At 46.9% G+C, this 16,209-nt stretch overlaps 1 protein-coding gene across 5 annotated transcripts in view; it reads left to right on the forward strand.

The window, feature by feature from the left end:
• The window catches only part of PRKCE (protein kinase C epsilon), a 498,956-nt gene that overhangs the window by 316,117 nt on the left and 166,630 nt on the right, over positions 1–16,209 (forward strand). For all 5 annotated transcript variants that reach the window (XR_006200651.1, XM_042932183.1, XM_042932182.1 and 2 more), the window contains exon 6: positions 3,455–3,584. Coding sequence is in view for 4 of the 5 variants with exons in the window: in XM_042932183.1 (XP_042788117.1) it covers positions 3,455–3,584 (130 nt within the window). In the remaining variant the exon portion in view is untranslated. The remainder of the gene's footprint in view (positions 1–3,454; positions 3,585–16,209) is intronic.

The raw sequence follows: 16,209 nt of genomic DNA on the forward strand, positions 1-16,209 counted from the left end.
TCAAACCCAGATGGTCTGTTCTAGAAGAGTCTGAGCCCTTGACCACCGGACTTCATTGTCTCTTATCCTTACCAACTAGTATTGGATTGGTTATTAGGGAAGGTTGCTAGGGGTAAGGAAGCAAGGTGATTCAACAGTGAAGGTAGAGTCCTCCTAACTAAGCAAGTGGGAGAAGAGCATGACTGAGAGTTTGGATGTTATCTGTGTTCACAACAGTTGATTTCGAAGGCATGCTTTTAATTCTTGGTGAAATAAATACAGTTATAATCATAGGACATTAGAAATGGGGGTCAGAGAGACCCTAGGTGGCTTCATAATCAAGTGGATTTTTAATGTGTCTTCCAAAAGGAATGACTTACAGGACCTTCTACTCCTTAAAAATAATTCAACCAAATGGCATCCTTGCATCCTTGCATCTCCTATCTTTCATTTCCCTTTGCTTTCACGCGGTCTCCAGAAAGCAGCAAGGGACAAAGCTTGGGTGAAATCTTCCATGTCCCCGAGGGGCAGGCAGCCCAGGGTGGAACCTTCCATGTCCCCAAGGGGCAGGCAGCCCAGGGCACTGAAATTGTTTGCAGGGGCTTTACTGTCATGGCAGAAACTGCAGGTCGTCCCTACCTGGGCCTCCTGGCTCCGGCACGAGGATCATAACCCAAATAGATTGTCACCCTTGTTACTTTTCTAGTAAATGAGAGATACATGGCTGGCTCACTGTCCATCTCTGTTCCTTCCTCTGGACAGTCCACCGAGCACTGCCTGTATACCAGCTGTACATGTCCCTCAGAACCAGGAGGAACACACAACTCCTGCCCTCCAGGATCTCACAGGTTTCATCCGCTGAGAGCCCCTGGATATTTCTCCAGCTTTTTCATGTCTCCTTGGAGAGAAAAAGTCACACATGAGCCCTCCCCATGAGGGTTAGAGGGTTGAGATTTGAAATACCCACAGCAGCTTAGTCTGTGACCGAGTTCTTCTGTCTTTCCTGGCATATTGGCAGTGAATCGAAGTCACCGGTGAGGTGTGTTCCCACACTCGGCAGGTCTCCCAAGGGAGATAAGTTGTCAAGGCTTGAGGACGGGGGCTGTGGGCCGCTGCTCCCAGGACCGGTCTCCCTTAGCACTGGTGTACCGTGGCATACCTGGGCGGCCGACATGCCCTCTGCCCAATATAGCACTGCTGGGGAGCATCCTTCGGCTCATTTTTCCCCCCATAACTGCCTGCATGTGCATACACATGTGCACACACGTAGCTTTAAACACTAAAAGTCTAGGGTCTTCCTCTTATCAGATGCTTTGGAACTTGGACACTGTGAGCACCCAGCTGGTGTTCTCTCCCTGTTTTGCATCTAGAGGTTAGCACTCCTGACACCCCTCTCCCCGCACTTCTGAGCGTGGTGACCAAGGAAGGCTCTCCTTCGTGTTACCTTCCCTCCTTCACTTTTTAACCTTCCAGTTTTGTCTTTCTACTCTTTTCTTCCTCCCCATGAGCTCCGGGTTGGTTTCACTCGCCCGTTTCTGGTCTTCCTTGGTAGAGTGGTGTGTGCATAGCTGGGCCTTGGTGCGTGCGCTCTTGTGCCCGTTTCGCAGCCTCTCTGATTCTGTGGCTCTTGCACGTGCCCCACCCACCTCCCACCATTCTCCCACCCATTCTCCCACCATTCTCCCACCCATTCTCCCACCATTCACGACACCTTCGGGTCCTTAGGGAGCCCAACTGAGAGTCACACAGCTCTCCCCACCCCTCCCTGAACTTCCTAGTTCCTGGATACTTCCCCATCTCTTCACCTTTGTCTATCACCCATATCCCTATGAGGCTCGTCCTGGGACCCACGACCCTGTTCTCCACGTAGGTCCACCACATCTTCAGCATTTGCAGGAAGAGGGTGGGTATGACGATGTACATCCTTCGGGGTGGGCAGGCACACATAGAGGTGAGGTGACTATATTCACTAATACATACACCTAAGCTACGCATCTAAGGAGGGGTGGGCGCAATTGTTTTCAGTAAATCAGGGGATCTTGTACTGGGGCAAGACCCTAATAGATAGCCCATGCGTCTCTAGCTGGGGTCAGTAAAATTCTGGCCCACTGGAAGAATCAGACTTTCTGTGCCTTGCTGTGAAGGCAAGTGACCCTGAGTGCGTGTGCATGTGCACAGGCACACCTCCACATTTGTGCTCAAGTCTGCGTCCACACCTTTGTCATGTCTGTGTCTGGCTTTCCCCCGTTTGATGCTCCCCCCCATGGGGGCCTTTCATTCACCAGTCTGCAGCGAGCCAAGGACAGCTTCTTTCTGGCCTGCTTTGTACCCCCTGATTCCCAGTGTAACAAGAGCGACTTTCTCCCCAGTCCATGGGGTCTCAGGTGTTGGTCCCTGCCTGTTTTGAGGGGGACCTGGTTCATGTGACTGCTCTGCTAGGGACATAGGTGGAGAGTGGCTCCACGGAGGGGCACAGGAGACCCAAAATGGTGGACCATGCTGATGACCCCTCATTTCCGTGTGTCTCGTCCACCCCACAGCCCTGTGACATTAGGTGGGATAGGGGGTGCTGTCCTTATTTGCCCAGGTAAGGAATCTGCAGCCCCGTGAAGTCACGGAACTTGTCCAAGACCTCACGGCTGGTTGGTGGCAGACCCAGGCCTGCGGATCAGGTTCCCCGACTCATCCTCCAGTCCTTCCCCATCCATCTTGCCACCTTGTCTTTACTCCTTTTCAGTAACGGGTAAGTGGCAACAGAGTAGTTAAAAGGCCTGGGCTCTGAATTCACACTTGTGGGCATCAAATCCTGGCTCTGCCACTCCTCAGCTTCCAGGCATGCTTCTTAATCTCACGGTGTCTTAACTTCCCCGTCAGTAAACTCAGGCTAATGATGGCATCTAGCCCATAGGTGCTGGTGAGGCTTCACTGTGATGGTAGTGCCTGGCCTGTGGCCAGCACTGGTAGCTTAGTGCCCATAGTGGTCACCACTCTGCACTAGCATTGCGTACCGCAGTGATTGTCCCAATGGATGGCCGACAGTCTCTACAGCTGTGCTGGGTTTTCAGGGTGTTTATGGAATCCGCCCACCATCAAGCTGCTGAAAGACTGCCCAGGTGCAGCTTCCATGCCCAAAGCGGCATTGAAAAGCACACGGCGACATCTCCTCAACAGCCAAAACATGAGGTACGAAGTGGGTGCTGTGCACCGTGAGAGTTTGAAGCCTGCGGTCCTGGAGTGACCACGTAAGGGAGCAGGCCTGGCCTCACAAGGTCAAACCGAGAGGTGGAGAATGAGTTACAGGCATCAGGAGCAGAGGTCCAGGGAGGTTCTCTTCACCTCGTTTGTCAGGGAAGCTTCCAGAGCCCCACTCGGACCTGGCCCCCTTCAGCGGTCATGCCTTCTGGGAGCTCCAGCACTAAGCATGCCAGGCTGTGAATGAGCTTGGCAGTGACCCTGTGTTTTGCCGTCCCTGCAGGTGGGCTCCCAGCGGTTCAGCGTCAACATGCCCCACAAGTTTGGTATCCACAACTACAAGGTCCCCACCTTCTGCGACCACTGTGGGTCCTTGCTCTGGGGCCTCTTACGGCAGGGTTTGCAGTGCAAAGGTAAGGCGCCCCATGCCCTGCCCTCACCCTTCCGTACTCGTATGTCCCCTTGGTCTCCTTTTTGAAAAATCTTTGTTCCTCAGTAAGTTCCAGGTCAGGCCAGAGGACTGAGCCCAAGCCCTTATTTGGCTCTCGTTAGTTACTTGTGAATTTGTTAAACAATTGCCGTGCAGATGGCGGCCAAAGAAACTTCACAGAGCGGATGTGGAGGGGGGAGGTGTGCTTCTTCCATCAAGACCATGAACAAGGCAGAGCAACACGATGAGTCCATAAAAGTGTAGAAATAATTTAAGGAAAAGGTAGGTTGGAGCAGAGGAGAAGAAATATTTCTGGAGAGGGGACCCAAAAGAAGTAATGGATACCCTGTCACGATCCATGGTTCCGAGCTTACTCTTGGGAGGAGCCATGTTAGGACCCTATCACCTAAGACGTCTTATTGATCCTTCATAGGTCTGTTCCATAGGTGATATTATTCCTATGACCCTGAGGCTCAGCGACTAAGTAACTTGCTCATGCCACATCACTTATGAGTAAAAATAAGGTTTGAACCTTGACTCTTGAGCTTCGACTTCCTTCCTCTGTTTCCTGTTGTCCTGCTCATGAATTGTCTTCTGTTCGGATGAGATGGGTAACAATACATAATAATGTGGGGAGGAGGGAACATGCTCTGGGGATCTGAATGGAGTGCTTAGTTTCATGGGCTGGTCCAGTTGGCATGCAGCATTGGACATTCATGAACTGTTGGGATTTGTACTGAATATATTATTAATAAATTCCCATTACGGAAAAATTAAAGGTAAAGGATAAAAAGGAAACTGGAGGCCATGAACAGGCCGGTCATTGAAGGATCCCAATGAGAAATTATGAGGATTGGAAACAAAGTTTATAGGTGTAGAGGGAATAAAGGGAAGGAGAGTAACTTAAGAGATACTGAGGAGTGATTTATTGGATGTGTGACCAGATCCAACTGGGAGGGCAGTGACACCATTCGCTGAGAGGAAATAGGAGAGGAGATCAGGCTAGAGGCAAAGACGGTGGAGTTGAGTTGAGGACATATTACCTTTGAGGTGCCTGTGTGAAATCTACCAGAGCTAACTTTTGGGCGTTCTCATTGAAATTTGGGGCAAAGGCTATGGTGAGCATCCAGACTTGGGATTTGTCAATGTAGTAGTTAAAGGTATAGTAGGTAGTACTTAAAGCTATGAAGTTCATCCCCGGAAGAACCTGAGTGTCGAGAGAGAGGGTAACACCCTCAGGTTTGGGGGAGGAAGGTTACCAGCATTCAAGGATGAGCCTGCAGAGGCTATGGCGGGACTTCAAAGGTAGGAGGAAAGGTCTTGAGGAAAGGCATCGCGGAAGACAAAGAGGTAGAGAGTATTTAAAAATGTTCAAAGGAAGTGATAAGTGGCGCCAGATGTTTCCAAGAGGTCATTCAAGGTAAGAAGTAGAACATGGAGTTAGATTTAACTCTCAGGAGGTCTCTAGTGACCTCCTGACAGGAGGTGTCTTGGTGGGATTAAAGGCCAAGTGTGGAGGCTGTAGATGAAGTATTTTCAGAATGTTTTAGGTAATGAGGGAAAAGACCATGAGAATAGGAGAGATTAGTGAGCTGGGAGGGAGAGGAGTGGGCCTTGGAGAGAAAGATGGACACCCCTCCTGCCAGGTGGATAGGAAGCCTCGAGGCCAGGCACAGGTGCGGATGTGTTTCCTGTGTCAGGGGTAGGAGGTGAGGACACAAGGTGACCCTTTAAGTTCTGACTCTGTTGAGGGCATTGTGTGAGAGTCCCCTTGTCTTCTGAACCAGGAGATCCCTTTCGAAGTCGAGGTAAGGAGTGGGTGGAGGGTGTGAGAGGTGGTGCAGGTCGGAAGCGGCTATGCTGGAGACTGAGGGCACCCTGATTAGGGGCAGGAGGAAGTTCTGGCTGTCGACACATCTGTCCTGGGTGAGCTCTCCAGACTTTCAGACCAGCATTCCCGCACACGACCCTGAGACAAAGAAGCAGGGCCTGCCCGAAATCCTTCTTGACACTAAGTGACATCAAAACAGTGGAAGAGGAGGGAGTGAGTGGAGCAGGACTCTGGAGTGTTGTTGGCAGAGGAGTGACGCTTTTAGGGACTGTTGAGTGGGGTTGCCGGGAAGCACAGAGCTGCTTTGGATGCCACTCTGATAAGGCCATGTCTGGGTTTCAGTAAATATATTACTGACTGATCAATGTGGGGAATCTAAATGAAAATACCATCATCTCATAAATATTGACATTTTAAGAAAGCCTCCCAGGCACCCAGATGTCACTGCCAGGGCTGTAGGGTCCCTGGATGACCCTAGAAGAAGGCAGGACTCAGGGGCGTGTATTCAGCTGTTTTGGCAGGAAATGCTCTCATGCCAGCTCAAGCAGAGGAAGGGGACAATGAGGCTACCTACAGCAAGGATACCTGTTCCCAGGAGCCCAGAGCAGCGGATGGGGGGCAGGCCACACAGACTTCAAGGCCAAGGCTGTCAGAATATAGGGTCCCCAGCACACGTTCACAGGTCTCCCCTCTCCTGTTCCCCTGTTACCGTGGTGTGGTCACTCCCTCTTACTCCTTCTCTACCCTGGCTACCTCTCCCCCACCCTTAATTAACAGACTATTTCTAGAGCAACTTTAAGTCTATAGCAAAAGTGAGAGAAATGTACAGAGACTTCCCATATACCCCCTGCACCCACATACACACAGCCTCCCCACCATCAATGTGCCCCCCCACCAGTGGTATGTTCATTACAATGGCTGAGCCTCCATTGCCACAGTAGGACCCTGGGGACCCAGTGTCCCTAGCTTTCATTAGGATTCACTCTTAGAGTTGGACATTCTTTGGGTCTTGACAAATGTACAGTGACCTGAGTCCACCCCCATGGTATCTACAGAATGCTTTCCTTGCTCCAGATCTCCTGTGTTTACTTCTCCCTTTTGATCCTTTCTCAACCTCATGTGTTTTTGCTCCTGCGGACCCCTTACCCTGTAGGGAGGGTGATGGTCTGAGGAGGCCAGCAGGATTCAGAGCAGGGGCCCCTCTTGCCTGGGTCTGAGTCTGGTTCTGCTGCTATGATTGCTAAAAAAAAATAAATAAATAAACCAGGAATTAGAGACCTGCTCAGGGGCCTAGAGCACGTTCCTGTGGGGCCAGAGCTTACCCCACCTGCCTCCGATCTCTGCTCCATGCCCTCTCCTGCTCTGGAAGCCTCCATCAGGTCCCCACCTTCGCTGGATCATGCTGGCTTGGTCCCCTAGGCTGGGGCCCTGGTCCCCTGGCCCATGCCTTCAGCTTTGTTGTCCCCCTCCTGTGAATAGGGTCACATATTTTCAGTGAAACTGTTTTCTTGAGAGCTTGAGTCTACAAGGAAGGACCCACGGGGCTGCCTTGGTTAATCTCCCTTCAGCCTAAAATTGCCTGAGCCCTGTGGGTTCATGGGTTGTGTGTGTATTCCCCTAAAGACCGTCCCTCTGTCGGCCAGGTAGAGGGAACATAACCACCCTGTTTTACTGGTGGGGGATGGAGAACTGGAGTGCACAAGGAGGATACAGGCAGGGACCCACCTCTGTCCTCTGGGCTGCCCCCTCCCCGCCCACGGCCCGGAGGCACTGGACCCTAAGGAGGACACCCACCAACACTTGTTGGGTAACCGAGCTCCTTAGTAAAGGGTAGAAAAACACCAGCACTAAGTATGCAGACAAAACATTTCATCCCTTTTTTCTTAGGACTCAAGTGCCCGTAGAGTCCGCGTCTCTCTCCGGATTCATTCATGGGTCTGCCTGAGCACCCCAACCACTGTTAGACCAGAAACTGGCTTCAGACATTCAGAGGCCAGCATCACTGAGCCCCAGAGGCATGTGAATCCTTGTTGTTCTTCACTTTATTTTTAAATGTTTATCAATTTTTGTGAGACAGAGAGAGACAGAGCATGAGTGGGGGAGGGGCAGAGAGAGAGGGAGCCCGGAGGATTCTTTGGGAATCTCCCAGCCAGACTTTCCCCCAGGGTACCGTCACCCCTGCCTGGGGACAGAGCTGCAATCAGAGTGGACATGCAGGCACAGGGAGGCTCCAGAATCCGAGGCAGGCTCCAGTCTCTGGGCTGTCAGCGCAGAGCCCAACGCGGGGCTCAAACTCAAAGACTGTGAGATCGTGACCTGAGCTGAAGTTGGACACTCAACTGACTGAACCACCCAGGTGCCCCAATTCTTCACTTTATTTTAACTGCTCGGCTTCCCCAATGTGACCTCACCTGCACCATGAACCTCTCCAGCCCCTTTTGCACCTGTGTTTTATTTTTCCATTGACACTTGGAGTCAGTCCCCCTGGAGGGAAAGACACCTAATACCTTATGATTTTTCTTTTCGTCTCTAAAGAAGATACACATTCTCACCTTCCTCGTAGCCTGCCTTCCATTTCTCTTCTGCCCACGATCCCCCCACACTCACATCTTCCAGCACAGCTGCCCTGAAGTCATCGGGCACTGAGGAGCAAGGCAGCAGAAAGCCAGATCCTTCTACACTGCTCACAGTGTGCCCTGCAGGGACCTGCAGAAGCACTGGCGTTTTGTCATCCCCATGTGAGGTGGGCCCCCTGTGCCTGCATGTCCACTCTGATTGCAGCTCTGTCCCCAGGCAGGGGTGACGGTACCCTGGGGGAAAGTCTGGCTAGGAGATTCCCAAAGAATCCTCCGGGCTCCCTGCCTTTCTCTGAGATCCCATCTTAATAACCGTCCTGCTCTGAGGCTGCTTTCATGGGCTAAGGAGCCAGAGTATCACTTACTCTCCAAGAAGTGATGAAGAATGGGTCAATTTGGGGACAAATGACCTAGGGGAGTTGTGGCCCATCGAGATCACAGGGTTCGAGTCTTGGAGGCTGTTTCGGTCCTGGTTCTATTATCTCCTGGCTGAGCAGTTGCAGGAGTCACTCTGGCTTGGTGACCCTGGGCTTGCTTCTAATCTCAGCTGCCTTCTGGGAACTGCAATGAAAATGGTGAACTGAGCCACCTTCATGGTGTACTTTGGGGAGTGGCTGTGGGGAGCCAGAAAGACCAGAGAAAGGAAGAATCTTCCCTCCCTTCCCTCCTTCCTCCTTTCTTTTCTTTTCTTTTCTTTTCTTTTCTTTTCTTTTCTTTTCTTTTGTCTTCTTTTGTTTTCTTTTCTCTTCTCTTTCCTTTCCTTTCCTTTTCTTTTTAAGTGTTTTGGCCATTTGTAAAACACTAAACACACACAACAGTGATTTTATTCTCATCATTTCTGAAAATGTCGATCCTTTATTATTTTTCTAGCAACTCGGCTCCTTGTCATAACTTCAAATTTTGTTTGTATTTTTAGAAGGAAACAAACAAACAAGAACAAGTAATATGTAAGTCATTCTCACTCTAAAAGATTCCAACAAGACTTAAAACTTCTATAAAAGATATTAAAGACCTTTTATGGTCTCTTTCTACTTCCATCCCAAGACTTAACTGCTATGGGTCCTTCCAGGGATGTTTTTGTGTATGTTTGCTGCATGGATACCTAAATTCACTCGCTCACTCTGTGTTAGGTATCTATTGCTGCATAGCAAGTTATTCTGGAACCTAGAGGCTTAAAACAACCAATATTATCTCAGAGTCTCTTTCCAGTTGCAGCTTGGCTAAGTGCTTCTTGCTTAGAGTCTCTCATGAGCTTGTAGGCAAGCTGGGGCTCTGGTCTCATAGGAAGGCTTGACTGGAAGAAGGTCTCCTCCAAGCTCGCTCACGTGGCTGTTGGAACCCCAGGTCCTTGCTGGATGTTGGCTGGAGACATCAGTTCTTTGCCACGTGGGTGTCTCCTTAGGGCAGCTCACACTACGGAAGCCGGCTTCCTTCAGAGCATACAAGCAAGAATGTGAACAAGGATGCCCAAAACAGAAGTCACAGCCTTTTGTAACCTCATCTCAAAAATGACATCCCATAACTTTTGACATTCTGTGTTCATGAGAACAGATTCCTACATTCAGCACACACTCAATGGGAAGGAATGACATGAGGGCAGAGGTACCAGGAGGACCATTAGGAACCATCTTAGAAGCTGCCCACACCCCCCCCACCCCATACGCCCATGCTCTCCTACACACACGTGTGATCACCTCCTCTGTGAGGGCTACTCTGACTGCCCTTTTAAAAACTGAAGCTCTCACCTCTTACCTTCCATCCCCTTCCTTTGCTTTGCTTTGCTTTGCTTTTTCTTTATGGCACTATCACCTTCTAATATTCTAATTATTCTAATTATTCTAATATTCTAATTATAATGTTTATTTCTCTCCAAGGGTCCATAAAGGCAAAAGGTTTTTTCCATCTGTTTTTCTATTTCCCCAGCATCTACAACAGTGTCTGATACCTTGGTACTTAATAAATATTTAATTAAATTGTCTATGCCTTGTTATGTAATTTGCTTTTTTGCCAGTACATCTTAGAGTATTTCCAAGTCAGTGTATATATAAGTTACCTCATTCTTTTTAATGGCTGCTTAATAATCCACATTATGACCATTCCATCCATCATTTCAACGTTGCCCTCTTGAGGGACACTTACTTGTTTCTGCGGCCTCGCTATTTCAAGCTTCTGCAAACATCCTCGTATGTGTATCTTCACACATATGTATAAATAGTTATGGGACAAAGGCCCCTAGAAGTCCTGCAATAGCTTTAAGTCCTGGTCTTTGTGTGGTTGAATTGCATGAGGAGGTAATTACATCAGGGGACTTTCGTTTGTTGTTTGTTTGTCTTTAAATAACTGCTTTCCCTTCTTTTGCCTTGATGTTGGGTTTTGCATGAGTGGAAAATGCTTGTGTAGGGAGTTTAGGATCTCAGTCACTGTCACGTACTGGGGTCTGGTCTTTGAGTTGCCCTTATGCTGCCAACGTTCTGCTACTCTCTCGAGAGTTAGAATTCATTTAAGAGCGTGGCACCCTGCCTTGTGCAAGCCATCATGGAGAACATGGAGACAGAGCATTACTTTAGCTTTCTAGCAACTTCCACCTTACTTGGGTGGTGAACATTAACAAGTTAAATAATAGTAAATCAAGCAGTGAGTCAGAAATAAGTGTGAGCAAGTCATGGGCAAGAGAGGCCCTCGGGACTCAGGCGGTCAGGACAGGCTTTTGAGGGTAGATGGGGCTTGAGCTATACCGTGAGGAGAAGGACCTGAACAGGAAGGAGGGCAAGAGGGAAGGGTAAGCAACCAGTTGTAAGTGGAGGGCACGGAAGGAAGAAGCAGTTTTGTGCTCAGCACCAGAATGCCACGGGAGTCTGGTTGATTTGGATTCCTTTGCAGTGGCACCTGGCGATGTTGGGGGCCATGCTCGCACGTTCGGTGGAGTGTTCCATCAGCATTATCATCTGAAGAGTGCTGGGCAGCAGATAGTTGGTCAGTCAGTCCCTGGGAAGCTTTGACTGGTGGTTCCAGTGTGATCAGGGCTCCCAAATCTCTATCCAGTGACATTCGGTGCCCGGTGTAACCCACCAGGCAGCTTCCCCTCTACCCTCCTTTATCATCTTCTGCCTGGGACTCCACAGTCTGTCATTCCTGCCCCCTGCCAACCTGCATTACATAGTTACACCGTTTCCTATTGACAACTGTTTATCTTCTGCCTCCGAGCACGGCACGACCCTCTCTAACCTGCTATGGAATCAAACCAGCGCCCTGCCTCGTGCTCAAGGGCCAGATCACACTAACATAAAGAGGATTCTGCAGGACACATGGGCCTGCCTCTCTCTTCAGGCGTGGCTCTGTCATTGTTCTCAGAAGGCTGGCTGCTTGCTTTGGAAACATTCCCAACAGCCTGACCCACCTCGGTACCACCCTTAATCTTCGCTAAGAAAAGGCTGCAAACATGGAAAGAAAATCTCTCCAAAGGACGGTAGAATGGATGATAGAAAACGTAGGTGAGTGCGTGGCGGCACTGCCCAGGACGCAGTAGGAGCTCAACAATTATGAGTAACTGGGAAGTAGCAGAATAATGATTGTCCTCTTAGAAGAGCCCCAGCAGGCCCGCTCTGTTTCTTCCCGGCATGAATTGTGCAGGTGAAACCACTGAAAATGGACATTCAAGGCAGTCTGGACGGGGAAACCTTAAAGGGCTGAGACTAGCAGCCCAGGGCTGATGGCCCTTGACCTTGGTGTTCACCAGTAGTGGTGGGGTGTGGAGGTGAGGAAGGACAGTATGGGTGGTTTGTTTGGTCCCCATTAATGTGAGTGAACCTCAGGTTTCTTTTGGATCCAGCCAGCAGGGCCACATACTTTTATTGGTCTGTAGCCTCTGGGTATCACCCCCCGGCCTCCAGGGGACCCATGGGCTGCCTGAATTATCTCAAGTTCCCCTTCCTCAGCCAGCTGTGCTGTCATGTTTCCAGACTTTTCAAAGCACTTTCAACGTCACTGTCTCGTGCCATCCGTTTGAACTGACACATCATTGGGATTTGTTTTTTCTTACGTATTAAGAAAACTACATGGCTCTCCCGGGAAGTAACAGAGTCTTTAAAAATAAAAAGCAAAATCTTTGAGGAAGAAAACAAAATTTTTTAAAGTAAAAAATGAAGTCCCTGAAGACTTTCTGTTCTCCTATCTGCCAACTCACTCTGATTGTGGTTTCGTTACGACAGGGTCAGCATTTTAACAGCAGAGGGCGCCAGAGGCTAAGTTATGTAGATCAGTTGCCCTTGCTAAGAAATCCTTTTAATTTGGTTGCTTTGTTCTTGTCCTTTCTGTCACCTCAAGAAAAGGCAGGAGAAAGCATTCACAGGGCTGGTGGGCAGGAGTAGTAAGGTGAGCTGAGTGTCAGAGGGTAGCATCTGCTGCAGGGAGTGGGATAGGGAATTTAGAACAGAGGGCTGGGAGTACATGATGGGCCTGAGGATTTCTGGACCTCACTAGCAGTCATTCAGTGAATGCAATCAGCACCTTGGCTAGGCTGCAGGGGAGCTTCCTTATATGTTTATATTGTCTGAGAAAGGCCCCTCCCACCAGCACCCCTACCTTGCACCCTCATCTTTGGTTCTGTGGACATCTTGAGCTCCAAAGCTCAGTTGAACCCTCCAAGCCTGAGTTGGGGTCGGGGGTGTGATTTGTGCGGTCCCTCCTCCAGGCCAGTGATCAGGCTATGCAGGGCCAGGAGGATGCCCAGCCACCCTGCTTGGTTTCATTCAGAAAGATTTGTCTGTGTTTTGGTTTTTTTTAATAGACTTTAGTTTTTAGAGAAGTTTTAGGTTTACAGCAAAATTGAGAATGTACAGAGATTTCCCATATGCGCCATACCCTCACACACAATCGGTATCCCCCACCAGCGCGGTACATTTGTTACAATCAGCGGACTTAGACTGACCCATTGTTATCACTCGGTTTACATTAGGCCTCGCTCTTGGTATTGTCCATTCCATGATTTTGGACAGGTATAATGCCCTGTATTCACCAATATGGTCTCATACCAAGTAATTTCCTTGCCCTAAAAATCCTCTGTGCTCTCTGCCTGTTTATCCCTGCTTCCCCCCAACCACTGGCAACTACTGACCCTTTTACTGTCTCCATAGTTGTTTTTTTTTTTCCAGGGTGTCATGTGGTTGGAATCCTGCAACACAGAGCCTTTTCAGATTGGCCTCCTTCACTTAGCAATATGTATATAAGGCTCATCCATGTCTTTTCATAGTTTAATAGATCATTTCTTTTTAGTGCTGAATAAAATTCCATTGTCTGGGCATGCCACAGTTTATTTATCTCTTCACCTGCTGATGGACAACCTGGCCGTTTCCAACTTTTGGTAATTATGAATAAAACTGCTGTGAACATCCTTGTGCAGGTTTTCACGTGGGCATAAGTTTTCAGCTCATTTGGGTAAATACCAGGAATGTGATAGCTAGATTGTATGGTCGAGTATATTTAGTTTTGAAAGAAACTACCAAACTGTCTTCCAAAGTGGCTGTACCATTTTGCACTCCCATTAGCAACGAATGAGAATTCCTGTTGCTTCATACATATCCTCACCAGCATTTGGTGTCATTGTTTTGGATTTTGGCCATTTTTATAGGCATGGTAGTGGTATTTTCATTGTCATTTTAATTTGCAATTCCTTAATGACATATGATATCGAGCATCTTCAACGGATGCCATCTGTATATCTTTGGTGAGGTTTCTGCTCAGGTCTTTTGCCCATTTTTAAATTGGGTCATTCATTTTCTTATTGAGTTTTAAGAATTCTTTGCTTATTTTGGATAATAAGCCTTTATCAGATTGTCTTTTGCAAATATTTTCTCCCAGTCTGTGGCTTGTCTTCTCATTCTCTTGACAATGTCCTTTGCAGAGCAGAAGTCTTTAATTTTAATGAAGTCCAGCTTATCAATTTTTTCTTTCATTGATCATACCTTTGGGGTTGTATTTAAAAAGTCATCACTGTACCTGAGGTCACCTAGGTTTTCTTCTACCTTCTAGGAGTCTCATAGTTTTGAGTTTTATCTTTGGGTCTGTGCTCCATTAATTTATGTGAAGGGTGTGAGGTCTGTGTCTAGATTCATTTGTGTGTGAGTATGTCTTGGGGTTCCAGCACTGTTTGTTGAAAAAAACCTATCTTTTGCTCCATTGTACCTTTGCTCCTCTATCAAGGATCGATAGTTGTATAATTATGGGGATCTCTTTCTGCACTCTGTTTCTGTTCCATTGATTGGTTTGTCTACTCTTTCACCAATACACACTGTCTTAATATACCTTTTAGAGTAAGTCTTGAACTCAGGTAGTCTCAGTCCTCCAACTTTGCTCTTCTCAATATTGCATTGGCTATTCTGGGTCTTTGCCTCTCCATATAAACTTTAGACTCCCTTTGTCAATATCCACAAAATGTGGGATTTTGATTGAAAATGCCTTAAGAAAAATTGACATGCTAACAACACTAAGATTTCCTACCCATGAACATGGAATGTCTCTCCCTTTATTTAGTTCTTTTTTTGTTTCTTTCATCAGAGTTTTGTAGTTTTACTCATATAGACTTTGGACATATTTTGTTAGATTTATACCTAAGTATTTTTTAGGTGCTGATGTCAGTATCATGTTTTTAATTTCAGATTCCACTTGATCATTGGTGGTATATAAGAAGATGATTGGCTTTTGTATATTAGCCTTGTATCCTACATCCTTGTTTATTAATTCCAGAAGATTTTTTTCAGCTCTTTGGGATTTTCTACATAGACAATGTCATCTGTGAATAAAGGCAGTTTTATTTCCTCCTTTTCAATCTGTATACCTTTTATCTCTTTTTCTTGTCTTATTGTATTATCTAGTACTTCTGATACAATACTGAAAAGGGATAGTAGGGATAGTAGGATCCTTGCCTTGTACTTAACGTTAGAAAACTTCTAGTTTCTCATCCATAAGTATGATATTAGCTGTAGGGTTTTTTTGTGGATGTTCTTAATCAAGTTCAGGAAATTCTTCTGTATTTCTTGGTTTCTAAGAGATTTGATTGTGATGGTGTTGGATTTTGCCAAATGCTTTTTCTGCATCTATCAATAGGATTGTGTGATTTTCCTTCTTTAGCCTATTGATGTGAAGGATTACATTAACTGATTTTCAAATGTTGAACTAGTCTTGTGTACCTGAAATAAGTCCTACTTGCTTATGGTTTATATTTCTTATGCACTGCTGGATTCCATTTGCTGGTATTTTAGTGAGGAGTTTTACATCTGTATTCATGAGAGATGTTGGGCTGTAGTTGTCTTTTCTTGTAATATTCCTTCTGCTTTCATCTTCCCGAAGATACTATAGAGAATTGGTATAATTTCTAACTTAAAGGTTTGGTAACATTCACCAGTCAACCTATCTGGGCCTGATGCTGTTTTGGAAAATTATTAATTACTGACTTGATTACTTTAATAGAACTTGACCTTTTACATTGTCTGTTTCTTTTGTGAGGTTTGGTAGAGTTTGTGTCTTCTAGGAATGGTTTTGCTGTATCCTGCCAATTATGAGAAGTTGGGTTTTCATTTTCAGTCCGTTCAAAATATTTTTAGATTCCTCTTGAGATTTCCTCTTGACCTATGTGTTATTTAGCAGTGTGTTATTTAATTTCCAAGCATTTGAGGATTTTCCAAACATATTTCTGTTATTGATTTCTAATTTAATTCCACTATAGTCTGAAAGCAGGCATTGTATGATTTTTTTGTTGTTGTTGTTCTTTTAAATCCGTTAGGGTATGTTTTATGGCTCAGAATGTGGTCTGTCTTGGTAAATGTTCCATGTGAGCTCGAAAGTAGGTGTATTCTGTTGTTGGATGGAGTAATTGCTAGATATAGTAGTCAATTACATTCAGTCGGTTGGTGGTGCTGTTGACTTTAACCATGTCCTTACTGATTTTCTGCCTTCTCGATCTATCCATTTCTGATAGCAGAGTATTGACGTCTCCAACTGTAACAGTGGATTCATCTATTTCTCCTTGCGGTTCTGTTTTTGCCTCACATATTTCGATACTCTGCTTCTAGGTGCATGCACATTAAAGATTTAATGTCTTCTTTGAGAATTGATCCCTTTATCATTATGTAATGCCTTTTGCTATCCCTGTCAACTTACCTTGCTCTGAAGTCTGCTCTGTCTGAAATTAATATAGCCACTTCTGC

This window comes from Panthera leo, chromosome A3, assembly GCF_018350215.1.
Source record: "Panthera leo isolate Ple1 chromosome A3, P.leo_Ple1_pat1.1, whole genome shotgun sequence".
NCBI classification, from domain to species: domain Eukaryota; kingdom Metazoa; phylum Chordata; class Mammalia; order Carnivora; family Felidae; genus Panthera; species Panthera leo.